Raw genomic sequence first — 20,408 nt, 5'->3', positions numbered from 1 at the left:
AACACTAAGACCAAACAAGTGGAATACACAACTGGTCTTCCCCTTCACAGATTGGCAATGAAAGGTAGTAAATAAACATACTCAAGTAAATAAAAATAATTTTAATAATCTGATATACAGAATAAATGTTTTCAGTATAACACTAGAAAAAAAACCTTGTCATTTTCTTGTTTCAAAGGTATTCAACAATATTTTACTGCAAGTCCAGCTTGCAAATAGGCCAATCACAAAAAAAAAACGTATTCACAAACATGCTTTATTCCTGCTCTGACAAAATGCAGATAAATTTAAAACACTTCCATGATTTGAATCAAATATGAGAAATATGAGAAATTTTCACAGATCTTCAGAAACTTGACCATGTAATGTAAACTCAACATGCATATGTTGAGAGAACGTTTGTGTTCCCTCCATGGTTTGTTGAGAAAGAAGCCATGTTTTCCAGTGTTGGCTTAGTTAAATGTAACAAAGGCTTTTCAGTCTGTCAAACACGCAGCAAATACAATGTAAATTATAACACTATAAATGTTGTGTGTGTCCTCCGCGCTAAGCTCCGCGCCTACAAGCTCCGCAACCCGCCGCATCACCGATGTTTCCAGAGCCTACGAGAGGAGTGCACTGTTCCTGGCATGCTCGTCTGTGACGTCAGCCAGCGCTATATAAAGAGCGACGTTCCTCGCCTTACCGAGGACTACCCCAGTGTCCAACAGCCAGCCCACACCGCAAGTCAAACACGGAGGCATTCCTCTTAAAAATGTGTCTTGAACAGGTGGACAGATTGCTGGTTTTGAGGTCTCACCTCTGGACATTGCCTCATCTTCCCTGATTCCCGTAGCCACGTCGAGCCCCGAGCCAAGCATTCTGCTACACTCCCAAGTCCACACCAGTGCTCCGACGACTGCAAATTAAGATATTGATGCAAGTTCCTTGCAAGTCTAAGTCCAATACTAGCATTATACTAACGCGACTCTCTCTACAAGTTACACTTGTTATCCCAGAGCAGATAGTTTTCGACTATCCAAGGACATTTCCCAGTGAAATAGACTATCTCCCAAGATAGGTGTAAATGTGTATATAGGACTCTCTCTGTAAATATATATTTGTGCCACAGACTTTCAGTCTATCATTTAATAACAGCATTAACTGCGTGCAATCAATCAAGCTTCAAGACAAGTTTCATTATATTTCTTGTAAATACTGTATAAAACTATTGAAGCAATAAACTTTATGTTGTGTTACTGTATACCAAGTTCCTTGTATACAACAATAAACATACCTGTAAAAAGCATACTAACATACAAAGAATGACATGTTTCGTTCTACAAGAACATAACGAAACGTCATTCTTTGTATGTTAACAAGGTTTTTGCAGGTATGTTTATAGTGTTATAATTTACATTGTATTTGCTGTGTGTTTGACAGACTGAAAAGCCTTTGTTACATTTCCCTCCATGGCTAAACGGTTAGCGTGCCGGCCTTTGGTCACAGGGGTCCCGGGTTCGATTCCTGGCAGGGTCGAGAATTTTAACCATAATTGGTTAATTTCGCTGGCACGGGAGCTGGGTGTATGTGTCGTCTTCATCATCATTTCATCCTCATCGCGACGCGGTCACCTACGGGAGTCAAATCATAAGACCTGCATCTGGCGAGCCGAACTTGTTCTTGGACACTCCCGGCACTAAAAGCCATACGCCATTTCAGTATTTTTTTTAATACTTTTTGTTTAGATTGATTGTTTCACCCCCAGAACAATGGATTTAATATTCTTTTGGGACTGTGTGCTGTGGAACATAGCACAAACCCAAAAGAATATGCTATCTAGTTTTTATTTAACTTCATAAATATTTTCATAGATCAAGGTCATTTTGCTTATAGAGAGGAACTTGATCTATTAGACTCCTTTATTCATAGACATTACCTTACGCATGGCAAATGAGTATGGATACATGTATTTTAAATTTTTGGTTATTTTTCCCAAGGACTTTGTAACAGCTGTTAGAAAACGGCTGAACAGATTTCAACGAGCGACCCATCATTTTAGAAGATATAATCTGAAGTCCTTGGGAAAAATAGCAGTTTTTCCTAAAAAATTCTCCTATTTTTCTTATTTTCTTCACACAGATCCAAGGTCTTCCCCTAAGCACTGTAGTGTGAAGTTAGGTGCTGTGTGGCAGCTGGTATAATCACTACAAGTGTTACAGTAGGCAAAATGACAGTTTCAAGAATGAGCCCACCAGCGTACTGTTAATAAAGTTCCTACAAGCTCTGGCTTGAAGCTTTGCATTCATGAACTTACAGAGTTACCTTTGCAGGGTAAAATTTAATATAAAAATCAATATTTTGACTGATCTGGTAGGGGATGTCCCCATAGATATGGCCGTCTTTCTTCTGTTTGTTACCTTTATGCACTAGTTATTTTATAAGTTTCACTTCCATACACTGCACAAAAATATCTTCAAAAACCTCCGGCTTCTATGCACACCGTCGTTGTTACTCCGAAACATAATTCCAGCAACTATCAAAATCGAGGTTTTTATTTACTGAATGAAAAACATCGATCCTGAGATGCTTACAAAGACTTATAATGTAATAAGTATTGATTGTTGTGCTCCTGGCAAAAAAAAAATCTTGTTTAGTGCTTATTTCTGTTAACCCGTCAACTGGGTTTGACGCCTAAAGGCATGTTAGCCACCGCCTATAGCATCAGCCTATTCTGAATCATTTTGCCATCTACTAGTGGATTTTAAAACCAACTTACTTTATACTAGATGTGATTATTGTTGTCCTTCCATTTGTATTCTGTACCATGCCAGCCATGTAGTTCGCGCTTGAGCAGCAGCCAAACAGCTGTCTCATGTTGCTTCATGCGGTCCACGCCAATTTTTTTGTAAAGTATTTATTTGGATTCACTTTGAGATTATTACAATCTGCAAGCTGTTGTTGTTGCGATACAGTTGATCCGCAGACTGCATTATCTATATTCTGATAACTTTCTGTAAATTGGTTTGTGTATATTGATAAATTGTTGCATCGCTTCAAATCTGAGAAATTGCCGACCAGAAGTAGGTTGACTATGATGATGATGATGCTTGTTGTTTAAAGGGGCCTAACATCTAGATCATCGGCCCCTAATGGTATGAAATGAGACAAAATGTAATGACAATTTAAAAGTCCAAAATCATCCACTGACCAGAGTTCAAAACGTGATGACGAGGAATGAATGGGTGAATATAAATTTAAAACAATCAGTGGATCCGACCCGCAATGCCCCACATTCCCAGAAACTATCGTAAAACAATAGTATTACTGACCAAGGGACTGCTTCTAAAGCACAATCCTGAATCAGTGATGCTTGTTGTCTAAAGGGGTCCAAAATCCAGGTCATCAGCCCCTCATAATGGTACTTATCGCTAGTAAAGTAGAACATGGAATTTGTCATGTTGCGGTACTAATCAAAAGCAGCGTAGACTCACGGTATTCCACGCATTATGGTATTACTCACAGATAATGTAATACACGCATGTAATGCAAACCTACGGTATTTTTCACATTGCGGCGCCACTTACAGGCAAAGCAAACCTATGGTGTTCCTCACATAGGTGTACTAATCACAGGGACTCGAACTATCCCGTGGTGTTCCTCACATAGTGGGTACTAATTATAGGCAACCCGGACCCACAGTGTCGCTCATATAGTGGTACTATTCACAGGCAACACCCAGACCCGTGGTATTTATCACATAATAGTACTAATTACAGGCAACGTAAGCCTGTGGTGTTCCGCATGTAGTGATACTAATCACGGGTACTGAAAATCCCTCCCTGATTCATACTCTGTCGTTACTAATCACAAACCTATTGTGTACCTAACATAGTGGTACTAGTTGCAAGTAAGGGCGAGCCATGGTGTTCCCCACGTGATTGTACTAATTACAAGTAGTAATCAGAGTTTTAATTCAATCATCCCTTGGTCGCCCCTTTCAGTTGCCTCTTACGACAGACGGGGGATACCGTGGGTGTATTCTTCGTCTGCGTCCCCCACCCACAGGGGGTACCAGAAGTAGGAATCACTAAAGAAAACATTTTGTTAAGTGCCTGTCAAACCAAAGGCGATGGGAAACTGCCTAGCGTTGTGAGGAACGTGATGTAGCTATTTGTCTTGCCCATGCTCCCGAATTTACCGCACTATGCACAATTTCTGAATGACCTATGAACCACAAAGTATTTATAATCTATTGATGCATATCTGAAGACTAGAAAAAGTCGAAATAATGCAAGGAACACTTTTTATATTCACTTTTGTATGAACACACACTGTATATACTTATATATTAATGGTTTACAAGAACAAGAGTAAAAATATAATGCTATTGAATTCCTACTATGTCGCTTATAATTTAAATAAATCAAGTAAAATATATTTTTTGTCGAGTATTTACATCTGCTGCACTCTACTGTAAAATGTAAAAGTGCATGTTGCGCTGAATAATTACCCTGTGGCTGGCCGACATTGTGGAACAATTCCCCAGTTAAGGGGTTAATAAAAACCTTGTATCCCCAAATGATCTGACAATGCTGATGGCGGATTTGTCTACACGATAGGGACGATAAGCCTTGAGCAGACCACTTAGTGTTTTTCGAACGGAGTAGGCTGTGCCAACACCAGGTTTCACCCTCTCCCTACCTCATTATCATGTAATCAGATGTGCAAGTCACGCATGGACATCAACTGGAAAGACTTCCAACAGTTCTCTGCGATGGCAAAATCAATCAATCAATCAATCAATCAATCAATCAATCAATCAATCAATCAATCAATCTCTTGTTTGTTCCTTTCCAATGCAGGTCGCCTACGGCGTCAAATCAAAAGACCTGCACCCGGTGAGCCGAACATGCCTCGGACAATCCCAGCACTAAAAGCCATACGCCATTTCATTTTTTTTTCCAATGCAAATATTAAAAAAAAAAATTCTGGTATGCATATAACTACGTGTGATGTGAAGAAAGCTATTTTCTTAAAATAAAACCTTTCTTGCTTGCATCAGTCAACACTTTAGGCTCTAATGTTGAGACAGTTTGTCCCTTAATAGAGAATGGTTTATTTTCTCTTAAAACAATCTCCACTACTACTACTACTACTACTACTACTACCACTAATAGACTTCCCCCCATCCCCTGCCACTATACATACACACACATAAACGAGGTTCATCCTGTAACAGCAAATTCAAAATTATTGAAGCCCTATATCGAACATCAAATGAGTGATCACCCATATATGCAGCAAATTAATGACCAGTACCAAAATAAAGATATAAACATTTTGATTTTCTCTCCCTAATTTCTCAAAGCCAGCTCCCCTTGGAACAACATCACCAACACCACATCTCTAACCCCCCTTAAGTGTGACATCAGAGTGGTTGGCTCAAAGAAATTAGGAAGGAGAAATATGTGACTGGAAGGAAGTCACTACTGTTACAGACTAAATACTGTATTCAGTTTGGTACAAGACAGATATTGCTTTCAAGTGACATGATTCTTACACCCACAATAAATCTAGATTTAGTTTCTAGTCAAAGTAATTAAAATACTTAAATTTAGTAAAGAGACAAAACATGATGCTGATGATTGATGCTTGTTGAGGGGCCTAACATCTAGGTCATCGGCCTGCGAGACAAAACAAGAGATGAACTTGACACTATTCACTTTGTGTATTAATTCTTTTCATTGGTTGGTTAAAACATGGAGATTCCAATTCCTCTGTAAAATGAATCACAAATTAACCATTCAAAAAGTGTGCCTTGTAGACTTCTGCAAGCTGCCTGTTTCAAATCAAACCTACTTCCGAAACTAATGATAAAATGTGGTTCAGTTCCCAATTTCAAGCTGGTGCATTTGACGCATGGTAAAAACTAAGAATTATCTCACTGACACAGCAGCCACCTTTCAAACTAAGGAAACTAAATTGAAACAAGGATATTTAAGGAGTCTACTGCCTCTTGAATACTTGATATTTTAGAAACTGTTTGTTATAGATAGATTTATACTTTATTCACCAATAGCGTCATACTGAAAAGAAGAGGCTACAAGAACACTAAATTAGATAGCAGATAAGTTTTAAATAGTTACTATTAAAGCTTGTGTAAGTTTGAGTGAAGAGTAAGACTCTTAAAACTGTATTTTAATGTGTTTAATGTGTTTTTCATAAAAGTGTAGAACAAAAATCAAAAGTTTATGCAGTGTAGAAAATGGACATTGAAATGGTATTCCTAATTCAGAAAGACTAACACCTAAAAAGTTAGCACTGCAAATTTATAATACAGAGCTTTTATCATTTATACCATTTTTAGTGATACATAGCTTTTAAGGTTATTCATTGTAGCTGAGGATAATGTTAGTAAGAGACCGAAACTGGTACTACTGTAAAAATGAGTTAGAATAAAATTCTACATAAATTTTAAAAGTACTGATTAGGTGGAAGTGTCCTAATTTAAAATTAAAGCTACTGAAACTGGGGAATCACCACGGAAATTATGAAAATCATAAATTATGACAACCCAGGATGTGGCGCCACAGCCCAAAGTATCAAAGACAACAGTAGAAAGTAATATCTTTAGCTGTTACAACATTGGGGGTAACACAATGAGAACACAAAATCTGCGATAGCAAATTTTGAAAAGAAATTTCCTGGAGTTCAACCTCTAATGCATCAAGTAATATGAAATTTGAGCAATCACGTTGAGTCACAGATCTACCATGGAGCAGTCTACCACAAATGGTTCAAACAGGTGCAAAAAATGGTGTCCTTGAGCAAGATTTAAGTTGTTCAAAAAATGATCCCTTGAAATGAGATCAAATCCTTACATTTCAAGAACCCTGTTATATACCTGAAACAGAGACTGTATCAATCAAAACTTTTGCAAGCTAGAGCTAGAGGATGTGGACTGTTGGTGAAGGATGAATGGATATTTGGTGGGCCTCTTCTAAGCTCAATCCACAATAACACTAGCTTTTGATTTTAGTCAAAGCAAAAGATATCTTGGAGAAAGCATCTTTTACCTTGCCTTATATTCTAAAAAATAATGTTTACTCTAGTTTTAAAATACCGTATTTCTCTGAATCCATGACAATGTTTTTTCTCGGAATCTTGGGTGAAAAAACAAGGGTCGTCTTGCATTCGCGGCCTAACAGTAATGAATACCATTGGCAGTGACCACAGAATCACACTGCTTCCCTTTAATACCCCTCCCCCCACTCCCCGTGCACAAAACTTATTGACCATCAACGTTCGCATCTTTATTAAGCATCGCTAGTCGCGGCAGTCTTTTTTACAGTGCCTCTCTGTGTAACGTCATTTGTTCTAAAAAAATAGTGCAGAGAGAATGAGATTCTACTAGCGTCCACAAAAATGTTTCTCAAACCCGCCAAATGGCATCAAAACACGCAAGACTTCAAGGTCTTGGAAAGGCTATGGCTACTCAGTGGCAGAGTTATAACGCATCTACTGTACCTGACGCTTAGTAAAATTAGGCCTAACAGTTCTTTAGACAGCAGGAATATTTTCGTGATGGATCGTCATATTGTAAAGATACGTAGAACAGGCATTGCTGGCAAATTTTGAATGGATTTTCATCTATATTATGATGCCAATTTTAAGTTAATGGTTATTAAACACATGGAAATAAAGAATAATTGTGCAGCTGCAAGAAAATATGGCATAACTAAATTCAATGTTCCGTGATAGCGTGAAGACAAAGATAGCTAAAAGAATGCGTACTGTACAAAAATGAATGCTTTCAGTGGCCCACAACCAGGACGCTTTAAAGAAGTCAAAGATGAAATTGTGAGGTTAAACTGATGCTTAGTAAAGGTAACACTTTTAAAGACAGCCCAAATATTTTCCTGATGGTTCGTCGTATTGTAGACACACATGGAACAAGTATGTCAGAAAATTTTCAAGGGCTCTCTTCGATATTATGGTGACAATTTTAAGTTAATGGTTATTAAACTCATGGAAATAAAGAATAATTGGGCAGCCGTAAGAAAATACGGCATAACTAAACCTGATATTCGGACAAAGATAGTCTAGAAGTGCGTACTCTACAAGAAAGGCATTTGTATGATTTCACAAAGTAATTTTTAAGCTTGATTTAATTTTTTGAAAGGAAAAAGTGGGGGTCGTCTTGCATTCAGGGTCATCTTGGATTCGGAGAAATACAGTAAGTGTCTAAGACTGATGATTCAAATAGTTTGCCCCTTAAAATAACAATCCAAATGATCACCACTAAAAAAAACCCATACTATATTGAATGAAAACTCATCAAGATATTCGAACTTCATAGAAGGAGATCACCTGATTGTCCAAAAAAGAGATGGCTAAAGATGGCAATCACCAGATAGGTATCCTGAAGACTAGTGACAAAAAACGGTCACTTTGGAGGAATTGTACAGTCCTTTGGAACTCTTCTTGTATTATTATTGTTGATGATGCCTCAATTTGTCTTCTGTACATCCCAACATGTTCTTGGATGAATCATAATTCCTTATATAGTCTGTATTTACATTTCTGTCAGTTTGCATGTTACATCAATGTTTTAATTTACAGAATCTTGGATGTCTTCCAGTTAACTCTTCAAAACTTTCCCTCTCTCAACAAGTTAAAAAATATTAACAAGAATAAAATATATTTACTAAATAACAACTGAATAATGTGAACAGATCTTCATTATGTTTCAAGAAAAGCTGTGTACTGATGAGGTTGCTTCTGGCGCAGCAGGCAAATTCTTCACCACAGCTGTTCTGAAAAAAAAAAGAAGAAGAAACTCAAATGGATTGACATAAAAAAAACACTGTCTTCAGAGTTAAAAAATAAACAAGGAAAGAATATTTGTGATAACAAGGAAGAAGAATATACCCTAATGGTTTGGACATATAAAATGGAAGAATGCCAAAACAAAGTGTACGGCTGGTAAAGTTTGGATGTTAAGGAAAAGTCATATTTCTTTCTTGAGCTCATTTTACCTGAAAACTGAAAAATAAGTGTGAACGACAGGTCCCTGACTCTGTTTAAAGCAAGTTTATGTTGCACATAAATGCATATTTCCACCATTTTTATTGTTTTGGTCATATTTTGCTCATTTTAGTGATATAAGGTCATATTTGTTTATCTTATGAGCATTTTTATTTAAAGTGAGGCATCGTTTTTAACAAGGTTCAAGTTATCTGCATTGAGTTTCAAACATAGGATTTCAAAATACTGTAGTATATATGTATTTTTCTTTCTTTTCACGAAACAAATAAGTAGCAGGTTCAAAAGATATGCTTCCGAGAAAGAGATGGTGTACGAATGTACACTAACAAATACAAACAATCTGGCTCCACGGCTAAATGGTTAGTGTGCTGGCCTTTGGTCATGGGGGTCCTGAGTTCAATTCCCGGCGTGATCGAGAATTTTAACCATCATTGGTTAATCCACTGGCATGGGGGCTGGGTGTATGTTTCATCTTCATCATCATTTCATCCTCATCAGGACGCGCAGGTCGCCTACGAGCATCAAATCAAAAGACCTGCACTTCGGGGGCCGAACATGTCCTCGGGCACTCCCAGCATTAAAAGCCCCACGCCATTTCATTTAACAAAAATTATTCTAATACTCCACATTTTTGGTGTTTTTATTGCTTTTTAAAGAAAAACAGAGTGTAAACTGCACCTCAGGACTATGATCTATCTATATAAAATGCTAATGTGTATGTTTCACAAAACTCAAACATTTTTTTGCTTTACGTCGCACCGACATAGATAGGTCTTATGGCGACAATGGGATAGGAAAAGCCTGGGAATGGGCAGGAAGCGGCCGTGGCCTTAAGATACAGCCCCAGCATTTTCCTGGTGTGAAAATGGGAAACCACGGAAAACCATCTTCAGGGCTGCTGACAGTGGTATTCGTACCCACTATCTCCCGGATGCAAGCTCACAGATGAGCGCCCCTAACCATACGGCTAACTCGCTCGGTAAAACTTAAGCTCATAAACCAGGAGGAGTTAAATGGTGCAATTTGTACCAAAATCTTCCAAATTGTCTCAATAGTGCAGGAAAAATCTTGCATTTCTTGAAAAGTCAATGGAAATATATTTATTATATGTATTTCATTTAATTATGAAGCCGCACGATAATTTGGACTGACCTTGATGGATAGACTGTCGCTAAGCGACAGCAACTTACTCACTATCATGATAGTCCAGTAGGAAATGCTCTATATAGGATGGGAACATGCCGCCATGTTTTAAGAAGTACCTTTCTTGATAGAAGGTTCGTGAAACTACGCAACTCATTGCCTGTTATCTGGAAATAGCAATCCAACATGCCATGTTCAAGATTTACTTTCATCTAACTAGGCAACTCATTGCCGAGGAATCTGTTCATTTTCGCACCAGATGGGAAAACAAAGAATGTCATGTATCCACTTGCGTTGCAATGAACATGGTGCAACTAAATCGCAATTTATGTAAGCTTACAAAAATAGTTTGATCGAATGAATAGACATAGGAATCTAAAAAAAAGAGAACATATTTAAAGTAATTACTTGTTGAAATTATAAGTAAATGTAATAAGAAATACATAAATAACAAAACAACCAAAATAATGAAGAAAAACTGCATAAAGTAGAAGTGAGGCGTAGCAGCGCACGCCGAGTATCAATTAGTATTGAATAAATGTATAAAGGTTTGACGTACCTATTGTAGCTCTGTTTACATGATTAAATGCGTCTACTGTTTTATTGCTTATCACTTTCTTTGGCATGTTTAATGTTAGTAGTACTCTTAACACTTGCTGCCTATCCCTAAAGTGCTTAGGTCATATTTAATAGCTTTTATGACAAATCTGCTTGCATATATTGTGCTTCTTTAGGTCATAAACTTCCAAACTTTAATGATTAGTAACTAATATGAACAAACAAGTGACAACAGCCAAATAAAAATCCACAGTTCTAGCACTTCAGGCGAGTAACTCAATGTTGAAAACATCCTAGGGGTATGAGCTACGAATTTTAGGTAAATAAAATAGAATTTTGTATGGGAATATATTCTTTATTTATTCTTCAAAATTACAATCCTTTTCTTAATTATCATTATCTGGTCGATTAGATCAGCAGTTTGCCCTTTTCTACCACTACTCGCGCTAATATGAGTCAATGCATTGTTTCACTTAAGCACCACTACGAGCGTTACTATGAGTCAATGCAGAGTTTCACTTAAGTCCTTATAACTACATTCGGTGTGGACATTTAAAAAAAAAAAATCAAAAAACGCCTGAGGGTATTGAACCAAGGAACACATTCAAGAAAGAATAACGTACAGCCACACTACAGTTGGAAGACTGTTTCAAAGATTCAAAACCTTAGAGGATGTCGAAGATGCAACCTAATCAGGATGAACCAGCACATCTGCAGAAGTGGTGGAAATAGCCTTGGCAAGCCTCCCAACCCCCACCCCCCTTATAAAAAAAACCAACAAACTTAATGTACCTATTATGAAGAACAAGTTTCACCCATAAAAGATGCTGTTACCACACCACATGGTTGTGGACGAGCCAGCCAAATGTGTGAACGGTTTCTGAGAAAACCGGAGGATAAGAAATTTTTGTCCAAAATTATGTTGTCAGATGGAGCAAATTGTTATGTTAATGGAGAAGTAAACCAAAAAATATGTACTACTGGTCTGACTACAATTCTCGTTGATTTACAGATGCCAAGGAACAAGGACCTGACCACATAATGATTTGTTGTGATCTGTGGGGAGACCAAGTCATCTGAGTTGTCGGCCCCTAGATTTGGAAGAAAGTATAACCAGTCAAACAAATCTGTCTACGATGGCTAACTCATTAATTCCTCACCAGGACGTAATTGGTTTTCACCCACCATGGTTTATATAAGATGGAACGTCCCCTCTCCATTAAAACAATCAGATATATCAGTAACTCTATGCGAAATTAACTCACTGAACTGGACAAAGAGGTTTGGGGGAATAGGCTCCTTGGTCATCAAATCGAATGAATTTTGCTGAATGGGACCACCTAAAGTCAAGGGTATACAGTGTGAAGAGCAGAGACGAAAAATGTCTTTGTGAGTGAATTGCTGCAGGTCCCGAGGTCTAGCAGTAATGAGCCTGCCTCTCACCTACAAGATACGGGTTTGATTCCAGGCCAGGTGAGGGAATTTTATCTGGATCTGAGGGCTGGTTCAAAGTCCACCCAATCTATGTGAGAACAACCAAGGTGCTATCCACAGGTGAGACAGAGGTTCCAGTCTAGACAGCAAAAAATAACGGCCAAGAGGCTTCATAGCGTTGACCATGCACCACCTCGTAATCTGCAGGCTTGAAGGCTGAGCAGCTGTTACGTGGTAGGCCAAGGCCCATTAGGGCTGTTGCATCATGCGGTTGGTTAGTTTGTTTCAGCAAAATCCTGTAGAGTACTCTGGTACGACATCGACCCGAGTGTCTTGCAACCTCTAAAAGATGGATCCACGTCTACAATTATATTTTGACAGTGGTGTAAATCATATTGAACAGATATTGTAATCCAGCCTGTACTGCAGCACTTCAGGTCCACCATGTGTATGTATACAAACTAGTAATAATGAAAGAATAAAAAAATTCTGTTCAATCTTGGAATTTTTAAATAATAATAATAATAATAATAATAATAATAATAATAATAATGTTATTTGCTTTACATCCCACTAACTACTTTTTCGGTCTTCGGAGACGCCGAGGTGCCGGAATTTAGTCCAGCGGGAATTGTTTTACGTGCGAGTAAATCTACCGACACGAGGCTGACGTATCTGAGCACCTTCAAATACCACCGGACTGAGCCAGGATCGAACCTACCACGTTGGGATCAGAAGGCCAGCACCTTAATCGCCTGAGCCACTCAGCCCGGCTTTCAAATATTTATAACAGTAAACTTTTCTTGAACAATATAAATTTTAGATCAATATTAACTGAACAATGGATACTACAATACAAGCTTTATACAGGATCTCCGCCAAAGTTCTAATGTGTATGTTTCACAAAACTCAAACATTTTTTTTTTTTGCTTTACGTCGCACCGACACAGATAGGTCTTATGGCGACGATGGGATAGGAAAGGCCTAGGAGTTGGAAGGAAACAGCCGTGGCCTTAATTAAGGTACAGCCCCAGCATTTGCCTGGTGTGAAAATCGGAAACCACGGAAAACCATTTTCAGGGCTGCCGATAGTGGGATTCGAACCTACTATCTCCCGGATGCAAGCTCACAGCCGCGCGCCTCTACGCGCACGGCCAACTCGCCCGGTACCAAAGTTCTTGGTCAGTTAGAGCCATTCCCTGGAAATCAAATGAGACAGCCCATTAGTCCCAAACTTGCATCCCGATGTGTCGGTAGGACTGGCGCAGCCTTACATCTGTGGGGATGGGTAGATTCTCCCTGCTGTAACTGTGGTGCTCAAGTGCAGTCTATCAAGCACATAGTTCAAGAGTGCCCCCTACATGCATTTCCTGGCTCTGTGGAGGAATTTTTTGAAGTAACACCAGAAGTGATTACATGGATAAAAAATTTGGACATTAAAATATAAAAGTGAAGTCCTGATGCTGTCACCAACTTGTATATTTGTATATTTTGTATTATGTTTGTATATTTTGATTGTCATGTACACATCATACGCTAATAATAATAATAATAATAATAATAATAATAATAATAATAATAATAATAATAAATTTAAAATGGGAAAAGATCTGAGGAGAAAGCAGAAAAGTCTGGGAAAAAAATAAATAAAATAATAATGCATTAATTCATCCACTACACAAGAAGGGAGACAGAACAGTTGTAAACAGTAAACAACTACAGAGGAATCTCACTAGTATCTGTTGCATATAAAATTCTATCCCAATGTCTTCTTGATAGAGAACAACAACTAGAACCACAAATTTGAGAATATCAGACAGGATGCAGACCAGGCCAATCATGTCCAGAGCAAATCTTGAACCTAAAACTAATCCTAAGACATCAGAGAATTTGTAGTGCAAACTGAGTCTGCACATTTGTTGATTTCAAGAAAGCCTATGATTCATTTCATCACAATTTACTCACCCAAATATTGAAAGAACAAGGTTAGACATGAAAACACTTGCAATCATAAAAGACACTGACAGACACAAAGTCCAAGGTTAAATTCATGGGGGGAAACCTCCAATCCCTTTGAAATCAAAACAGGAGTAAGGCAAGGAGATGGACTCTCACCTTTTCTCTTCAACGGCATCCTTAAAAAAGTGATACAAGAATGGCGCAAACAGAAATAGGTCCTCAAAATTCACCAACCAATCATTTTAGGCAGAGGAAAACTAGTGATAGATTGCCTAGCATTTGAGGATGACCTAGCAATATTAACTCGCGACGTTTCAACAGCCCAAAATCAGACTGAACTCCTGAAGGAAATTGAAGTCAGCCTTCAAGTATCTTTTGAAAAGACAGAATACATGATATGCAACAAACATGCACCAAAATTCATGGAGAAAAAATATGGCAAAATTAAACAAGTAACATAATTTAAGTATCTTGGTGAAACAATTCAGGAAATTGTGCTCTAAACAATCGCCAATGAAATTAGATGCCAAAAGATGGAAACTGCATATCAACTAACCCAAAGTATCTATAACAAAAAAATGTATTTCCAAGTACACAAAATTAAGACATTACAATAGAGTCATTAAACCAGAATGTCTTTATGGATCAAAGACGCTAATGTTGAACAGGAAAGCAGACACTGAAAACACTGAAAAAATGAACGTAAAATTCATAAGGAAAATTCTAGGCCTAAAACTCACCGACGGACAATACCAACTTAGACGCGACAGGAAATCAAACAATACACAAATATTCACACTGACATTAGAAAACGCAAGTTTAGATTCTATTGACATATTAAAAGAATGCATACAGACAGACTGACCAAACTAATAGTCGAATTCTATGAAAACAGGAGTAAAGCTAAAACAGACACAATGAAATGGATTGGCGAAATCAAAACCAATTTGAAACAGTCAGGAATTACGCCAGCAGATGTCCAAAACAGGGGGATCTTCAGATCCAAAATTTACAAATGGCAAGTTGACCAAAAGGAAACACCAAGAGAAGAACTGAGTTGACAGTTCTTCTTTTGGTGTTTCCTTTCTACTAGAACCTGTTTTGAACACAGAAAGGAAGCCCACAGTAAAAGAATGAAAGAAACATGGACACAGAGGAAGGCTAATGCACGCGTCTAAGTACGTTGTGTAGTCCTAATGGTCTTATTTGCATATATATATAATAATCATTTATTGGTTTCATGTCCCATTGCCATTGGTTATGCTTATGGTTTTTGCAGATGCTAAGTTGCTGGAGTTTTGTCCTGCACAAGTTCTTTTAAGGCCAACAAATCTACTGAGATGAAGCTGCTTTAGCTGAGCACTTTTAAAATCTATACATTTCATTTCTGTTCTGTACTGAAGTGCAATTTATTTCTTATTATCTGAGCACCTTTGAATACCATTAGTCTGAGCCGCAATCGAACCATCTAGGGTTCAGAAGGTCAGCACTCCACTGTCTGAGCTGTAATGCCTGGTGCACAGAAGTTGTACAATTGGTGAGAAACATTAACCAGTAGGGTTTGATATACAGGGGTGTTACAATGCTAAAAAGAAAGATGTTCCACCTATTCAATACAACAATAATGAAAAAACCTACAACCTGTTTTCCAGTCTTTGACCGGGTCAGGGATGTAATGAATGAATCATATATAGGCTGTTATTACGATGGGGTCGCCACTCCCAAAGTGATATATTAATGAATGATAGATGCTACGAAATGAGAATGGAGAGTGTTGCTGGAATGAAAGATGACAGGGAAAACTGGAGTACCCGAAGAAAACAATACAACAATAAACTACACATAAAATAAATCCAAAATTTTTAATCCACCTTCTCAATGCGATGTTTACAAAAACATTACAATGTGCTATTACAAGGTACTAGTTTCGGTCCTATAAGAACCATCATCAGCCTAGCCAAGATACATAAGTGTATACCATAATCCTAAAACAGAGTTATGCAATGAGATGAGAGATGAAAGAATGGACTGCGGATGTGGTGGAATGATATACATATAAAATGGTGAAACTATGAACTGTTGTAGACGTAGTAAAGTTATGTTGAACAGTGACGAATAAAATCTTTTGGTATATGACTCGTAAAATTACAATATTAAACAACAATAATCTCAAAATTGAATAAAATAATCTCTAGTTGACGAAAAGTCCAAGGTTGCACATTTAAAAATTGGTTTATGTCGGATTTTAAACAATGTCCAATGTTTCTATTAAGTTCTAGAAGATATGAAGTTCAACACTGGCGCAGAGGGAATTATTTTGTCCAATAAATCCACAACAGAGGTTAAATGTTGACAAAACTGTTGGACATATCTTGTGGTAGATTGAAATCTTGCTGTGTTACAAAGGAGCAATCCCAATTCAATAGGAACCAAATGAACCTTGCACAATGTGAAACAACCTTGAATTATTACATAACTCCAACTCCTTAAATAAAACAAGTGTCTTTTTTAAATCAGGCGTATACCGTTTTAAGTGCAACAACTGTAACTCTTCTTACATAGGTCAAACTGAACGTAACTTCAAAATTAGGTACTTTGAACACGTTAATGCAATAAATTACAACAGATTTTCGGCAGTGGGACAACACATACATGACACAAAACATATTTTCACTACAATAAACCAGGATATTGAAATTCTCAGCACTCTAAATAAAGGCCCTCTCCTAGACATCACTGAAAACTGTTTTATACACCTCGACCAGTTTTTCAATCCAAATCTTAACCTGAATGATATTTCTGAAAAACCCAATGCCCTTTTCGATTTTCTCATCTCCATTTTAAATAACTTAAAGTCAGCAAGTAAACGATCAATCTTTCACAATTTACACAATACCCTCTCATGCCACTTCCCCCTTCTGCAACACCCCCATGATCCTCCTTAGATACCCCCCGCCCCATTTTCCTTTTCCTCCCACTCTCATTATTACCCACCCTTTTCTCTATTTATCATCTCCCATTCATTTATCAATCACCACGGCAAGCTGTTTCGAGTTGAGCCTCACATTGTAATTTCTTTTAAAATTTCTTCCTAATTTTTATATATTTTATTTGGTTTTATTCTTTTTAAAGATTTAAATTATTTTCTAATTTATATATGTGCTTCGAATTGTCGAAATTAAGTCCTACACTGTTTTCCTAAGACTTCAATTACGTCACCTTTTACTCTTCGGCCGGAGAAACAAATGCCTACAAGACCTACCTAGCAACAACTATACATAACTGCATATCATAAGTTCAGTTTAATAACGAGTTATCCTTCAAGTCTGCATATTAGAACAAATCCTTTAACTCGTTATCAATCTCAAATACAACATCTTCATACGTCTTCATATGTGAATGCAGCATAACAGGATTGTACTAGACATGCTTATGAACTTCAACTAGATTTGTTTCAGCACGAAATAGTGGTGTTCTTTTTACTCTTTTGACTGTGATCGTTGTGTTATGAACATCAACTCAAATTGCTTCGACATGAAATATTGGTTTTTTTTTTTTTTTGCTATTGGCTTTACGTCGCACCGACACAGATGGGTCTTATGGCGACGATGGGACAGGAAAGGGCTAGGACTGGGAAGGAAGCGGCCGTGGCCTTAATTAAGGTACATCCCCAGCATTTGCCTGGTGTGAAAATGGGAAACCACGGAAAACCATCTTCAGGGCTGCCGACAGTGGGGCTCGAACCCACGATCTCCCGAATACTGGATACTGGCCGCACTTAAGCGACTGCAGCTATCGAGCTAGGGTGAAATATTGTTTTCTTTTTTTTTTTTTTGTCTGTGATCATTGTGTTAGTTGTTTTTTGGATCTTTATGTCTTAATTTTTGCACTGCTTTGCTAATTGTTGGCTGATGATGACACTTCAAATGTGTTGAAACCGGTCCCAAATGAACAGGTTGTAACTTCTATTTGGTTCAACTTAACAATGGAGTATTGAAAGGTGGATCCTTCCTACTATATAATATTGTATATATCTATCCCATGGTGTTCCTCACATACTGGGTACTAATCACAGGCAACACAGACCCACGGTGTCGCTCATATAGAGGTACAACTCACAGGCAACGCCCAGACCCACGGTGTTGCTCACATGGGTACGACGCACGGGTACTGGAAACCCACAGGAGAACCCCCTCTTGCTGGTACTAATCACAAACCTATTTCTTACCTAATGTAGTGGTACTATTCGCAAGTACAGGCAACCCATGGTGTTCTCCGCATGATGATACGAATCAAAAGTAGTTTCATGGTCCTAATTCAATCATCCCTTGGTCGCCTCTTACGACAGGCAGGGGATACTGCGGGTGTATTCTACATGTGCGTCCCCCACCCGCAGGGGGTAGTGTGTTTGGTCCGCGAGACGTATTTTATTTCCCTCAAATCCGCTGGCAAGCCGGTGAGGACCCCCCTATCCACCACCTGGGACGCACCACATGGGAGTATCACCTCTCCCCCTGCTACGCCAGCATAGTAGGTTTGTGGTTGGCATTAAATTAAAAATGCAGTTTCATCGGCATTAGCAATATTGTTTGGTGCGTATGAATTGATTATATGAGCCACGCATTTTCACCAACTGTTTGCATTGCTAGTGTTCGCGGATTCTGTTTCTCCGCAAACTGCCTGCCACGTGATACTGTGGCATTCCTTAAAACGCCGAATGCAAAAGAATTATGATTTCACTGGATCTTAGCAAATATGAAGCACACTGTAGACACACCGAAGTGAGTGAAAGTGCAGAAAGCTACCCCTGGACGTTCAAGAAGACGCGTTCTTTCATGGCATGGATAAATTTTTAATTTAAATTACTTTGTAAAACAGTGCATTTTTCAAAATCTAAAGCCAGTTTTGAATTTAAAGTCTGAATTTCGGTAATGGAACTGACATTGTTCTTTGAATTATGAATTATCCGCATTTTGAATTAAACAATTTAAATTACATGCAGAACCATACCTCATATTTCAGGGAATGAGAGCTGCTTCAAATTAGGTGAGATTTTGAATTAACTGATTTCAAATTACCAAGGTTCTACTGTACTACCAAAGCTAAAATCTTCCCTTTGTTCTTGTTGTTGTTAGAACACTTCTTAAAATGAACTGATACACCATCAAATTATTAGACCTCTTAAGATCTATATGTGTAATTGATTATATCTGGTCAAATGGAATCGTGCCATGTTGGTATTGGGCTGGAATTTCAGCATTGTGTCAAGATTTTTGACCATCCTTTAAAAACAGGCTACCGGTACCTCAGCCAATACTGAACCTATGAATGCGGGATCATGAGTTGAACATTTTTACCACTTATCCACCAAGGCAGCTGCCGTACAGACATTAAGTTAAAAACAAAATTGGCCGACCAGACACTGATGGAAACCAAACCCACAACCACTAGATTTCAAATCAAATGCTCTCCCAACTGAGCTATAGTGGCCTCATTCTGAAAATTATTCAGTTCTATAATCGTATGTACTATTGCTAGTTGCTTTACGTCGTACCGACACAGATAGGTGTTACGGCGATGATGGGACAAGAAAGGCCTAGAAATGGGAAGGAAGCGGCCGTGGCCTTAATTAAAGTACAGCCCCAGCATTTGCCTTGTGTGAAAATGGGAAACCACAGAAAACCCTCTTCAGGACTGCAGACAGTGGGGTTCGAACCCACTACCTCCCGGATGCGAGCTCACAGCTGCGCGCTCCTAACCGCACGGCCAACTCGCCCGGTCGTATGTACTTTAGATACTGAAGTTGACCTAGAAAGCTGAAAGTCTATTTCAAAATCCCACACACTGTTCTGACAAGCAGTCAAAAGTAGAAAGATTTGTTAAACCATTAGGATAATGTACGAACAGAACTTACCATTATCATACAAAGTTGATCAAATGAAGATGAGTTCTGCTGTTCAAAGTGTCTGAAGACATTCTGGTGGAAGTTAATTCTCCTTTTTAGCAACTGCTTGCTCTCTATTCATAAACTTGTCAGCATTCAACTCCATACGCCTGAACACATTCGCATCCCCTTCTCGAAGTGCCTTTTCTCGCACCTTCGCGTAGGTGAGGGCGTTCTGTTGACTTTGCTCATCCAAGCTCTTGCGTGAGAAAGAGACTGACCGCCTGAAACAGCACAGAACAAAGGACATTAGGACAGAACTAGACCAGCTTAATCCACAATCAATCATACATACATACATACATACATACATACATACATACATACATACATACTTCAT

At 38.2% G+C, this 20,408-nt stretch overlaps 1 protein-coding gene across 3 annotated transcripts in view; it reads right to left on the bottom strand.

Moving 5' to 3' along the window:
* Window positions 1–86: 86 nt before the first annotated feature.
* The window catches only part of LOC136883244 (dnaJ homolog subfamily C member 4), a 59,799-nt gene continuing 39,477 nt past the window's right edge, over window positions 87–20,408 (bottom strand). The window contains exons 5-6 of one of the 3 annotated variants that reach the window (XM_067155452.2): window positions 20,039–20,292; window positions 87–8,793 (exon numbers count right to left, since the gene is read on the bottom strand). In XM_067155452.2, coding sequence (XP_067011553.2) covers window positions 20,112–20,292 — 181 coding nt within the window. In that variant the 3' untranslated portion in view covers window positions 87–8,793; window positions 20,039–20,111. Of the gene's footprint in view, window positions 8,799–20,038; window positions 20,293–20,408 lie in introns of those variants that run through there. The other 2 variants (XM_067155451.2, XM_067155453.2) reach the window with 2 other exon arrangements.

Source organism: Anabrus simplex, chromosome 11 (genome assembly GCF_040414725.1).
Source record: "Anabrus simplex isolate iqAnaSimp1 chromosome 11, ASM4041472v1, whole genome shotgun sequence".
NCBI classification, from domain to species: Eukaryota; Metazoa; Arthropoda; class Insecta; order Orthoptera; family Tettigoniidae; genus Anabrus; species Anabrus simplex.
The sequence above is the reverse complement of the archived record's forward strand: the minus strand, read 5'-3'. Positions and strand labels throughout refer to the sequence as shown.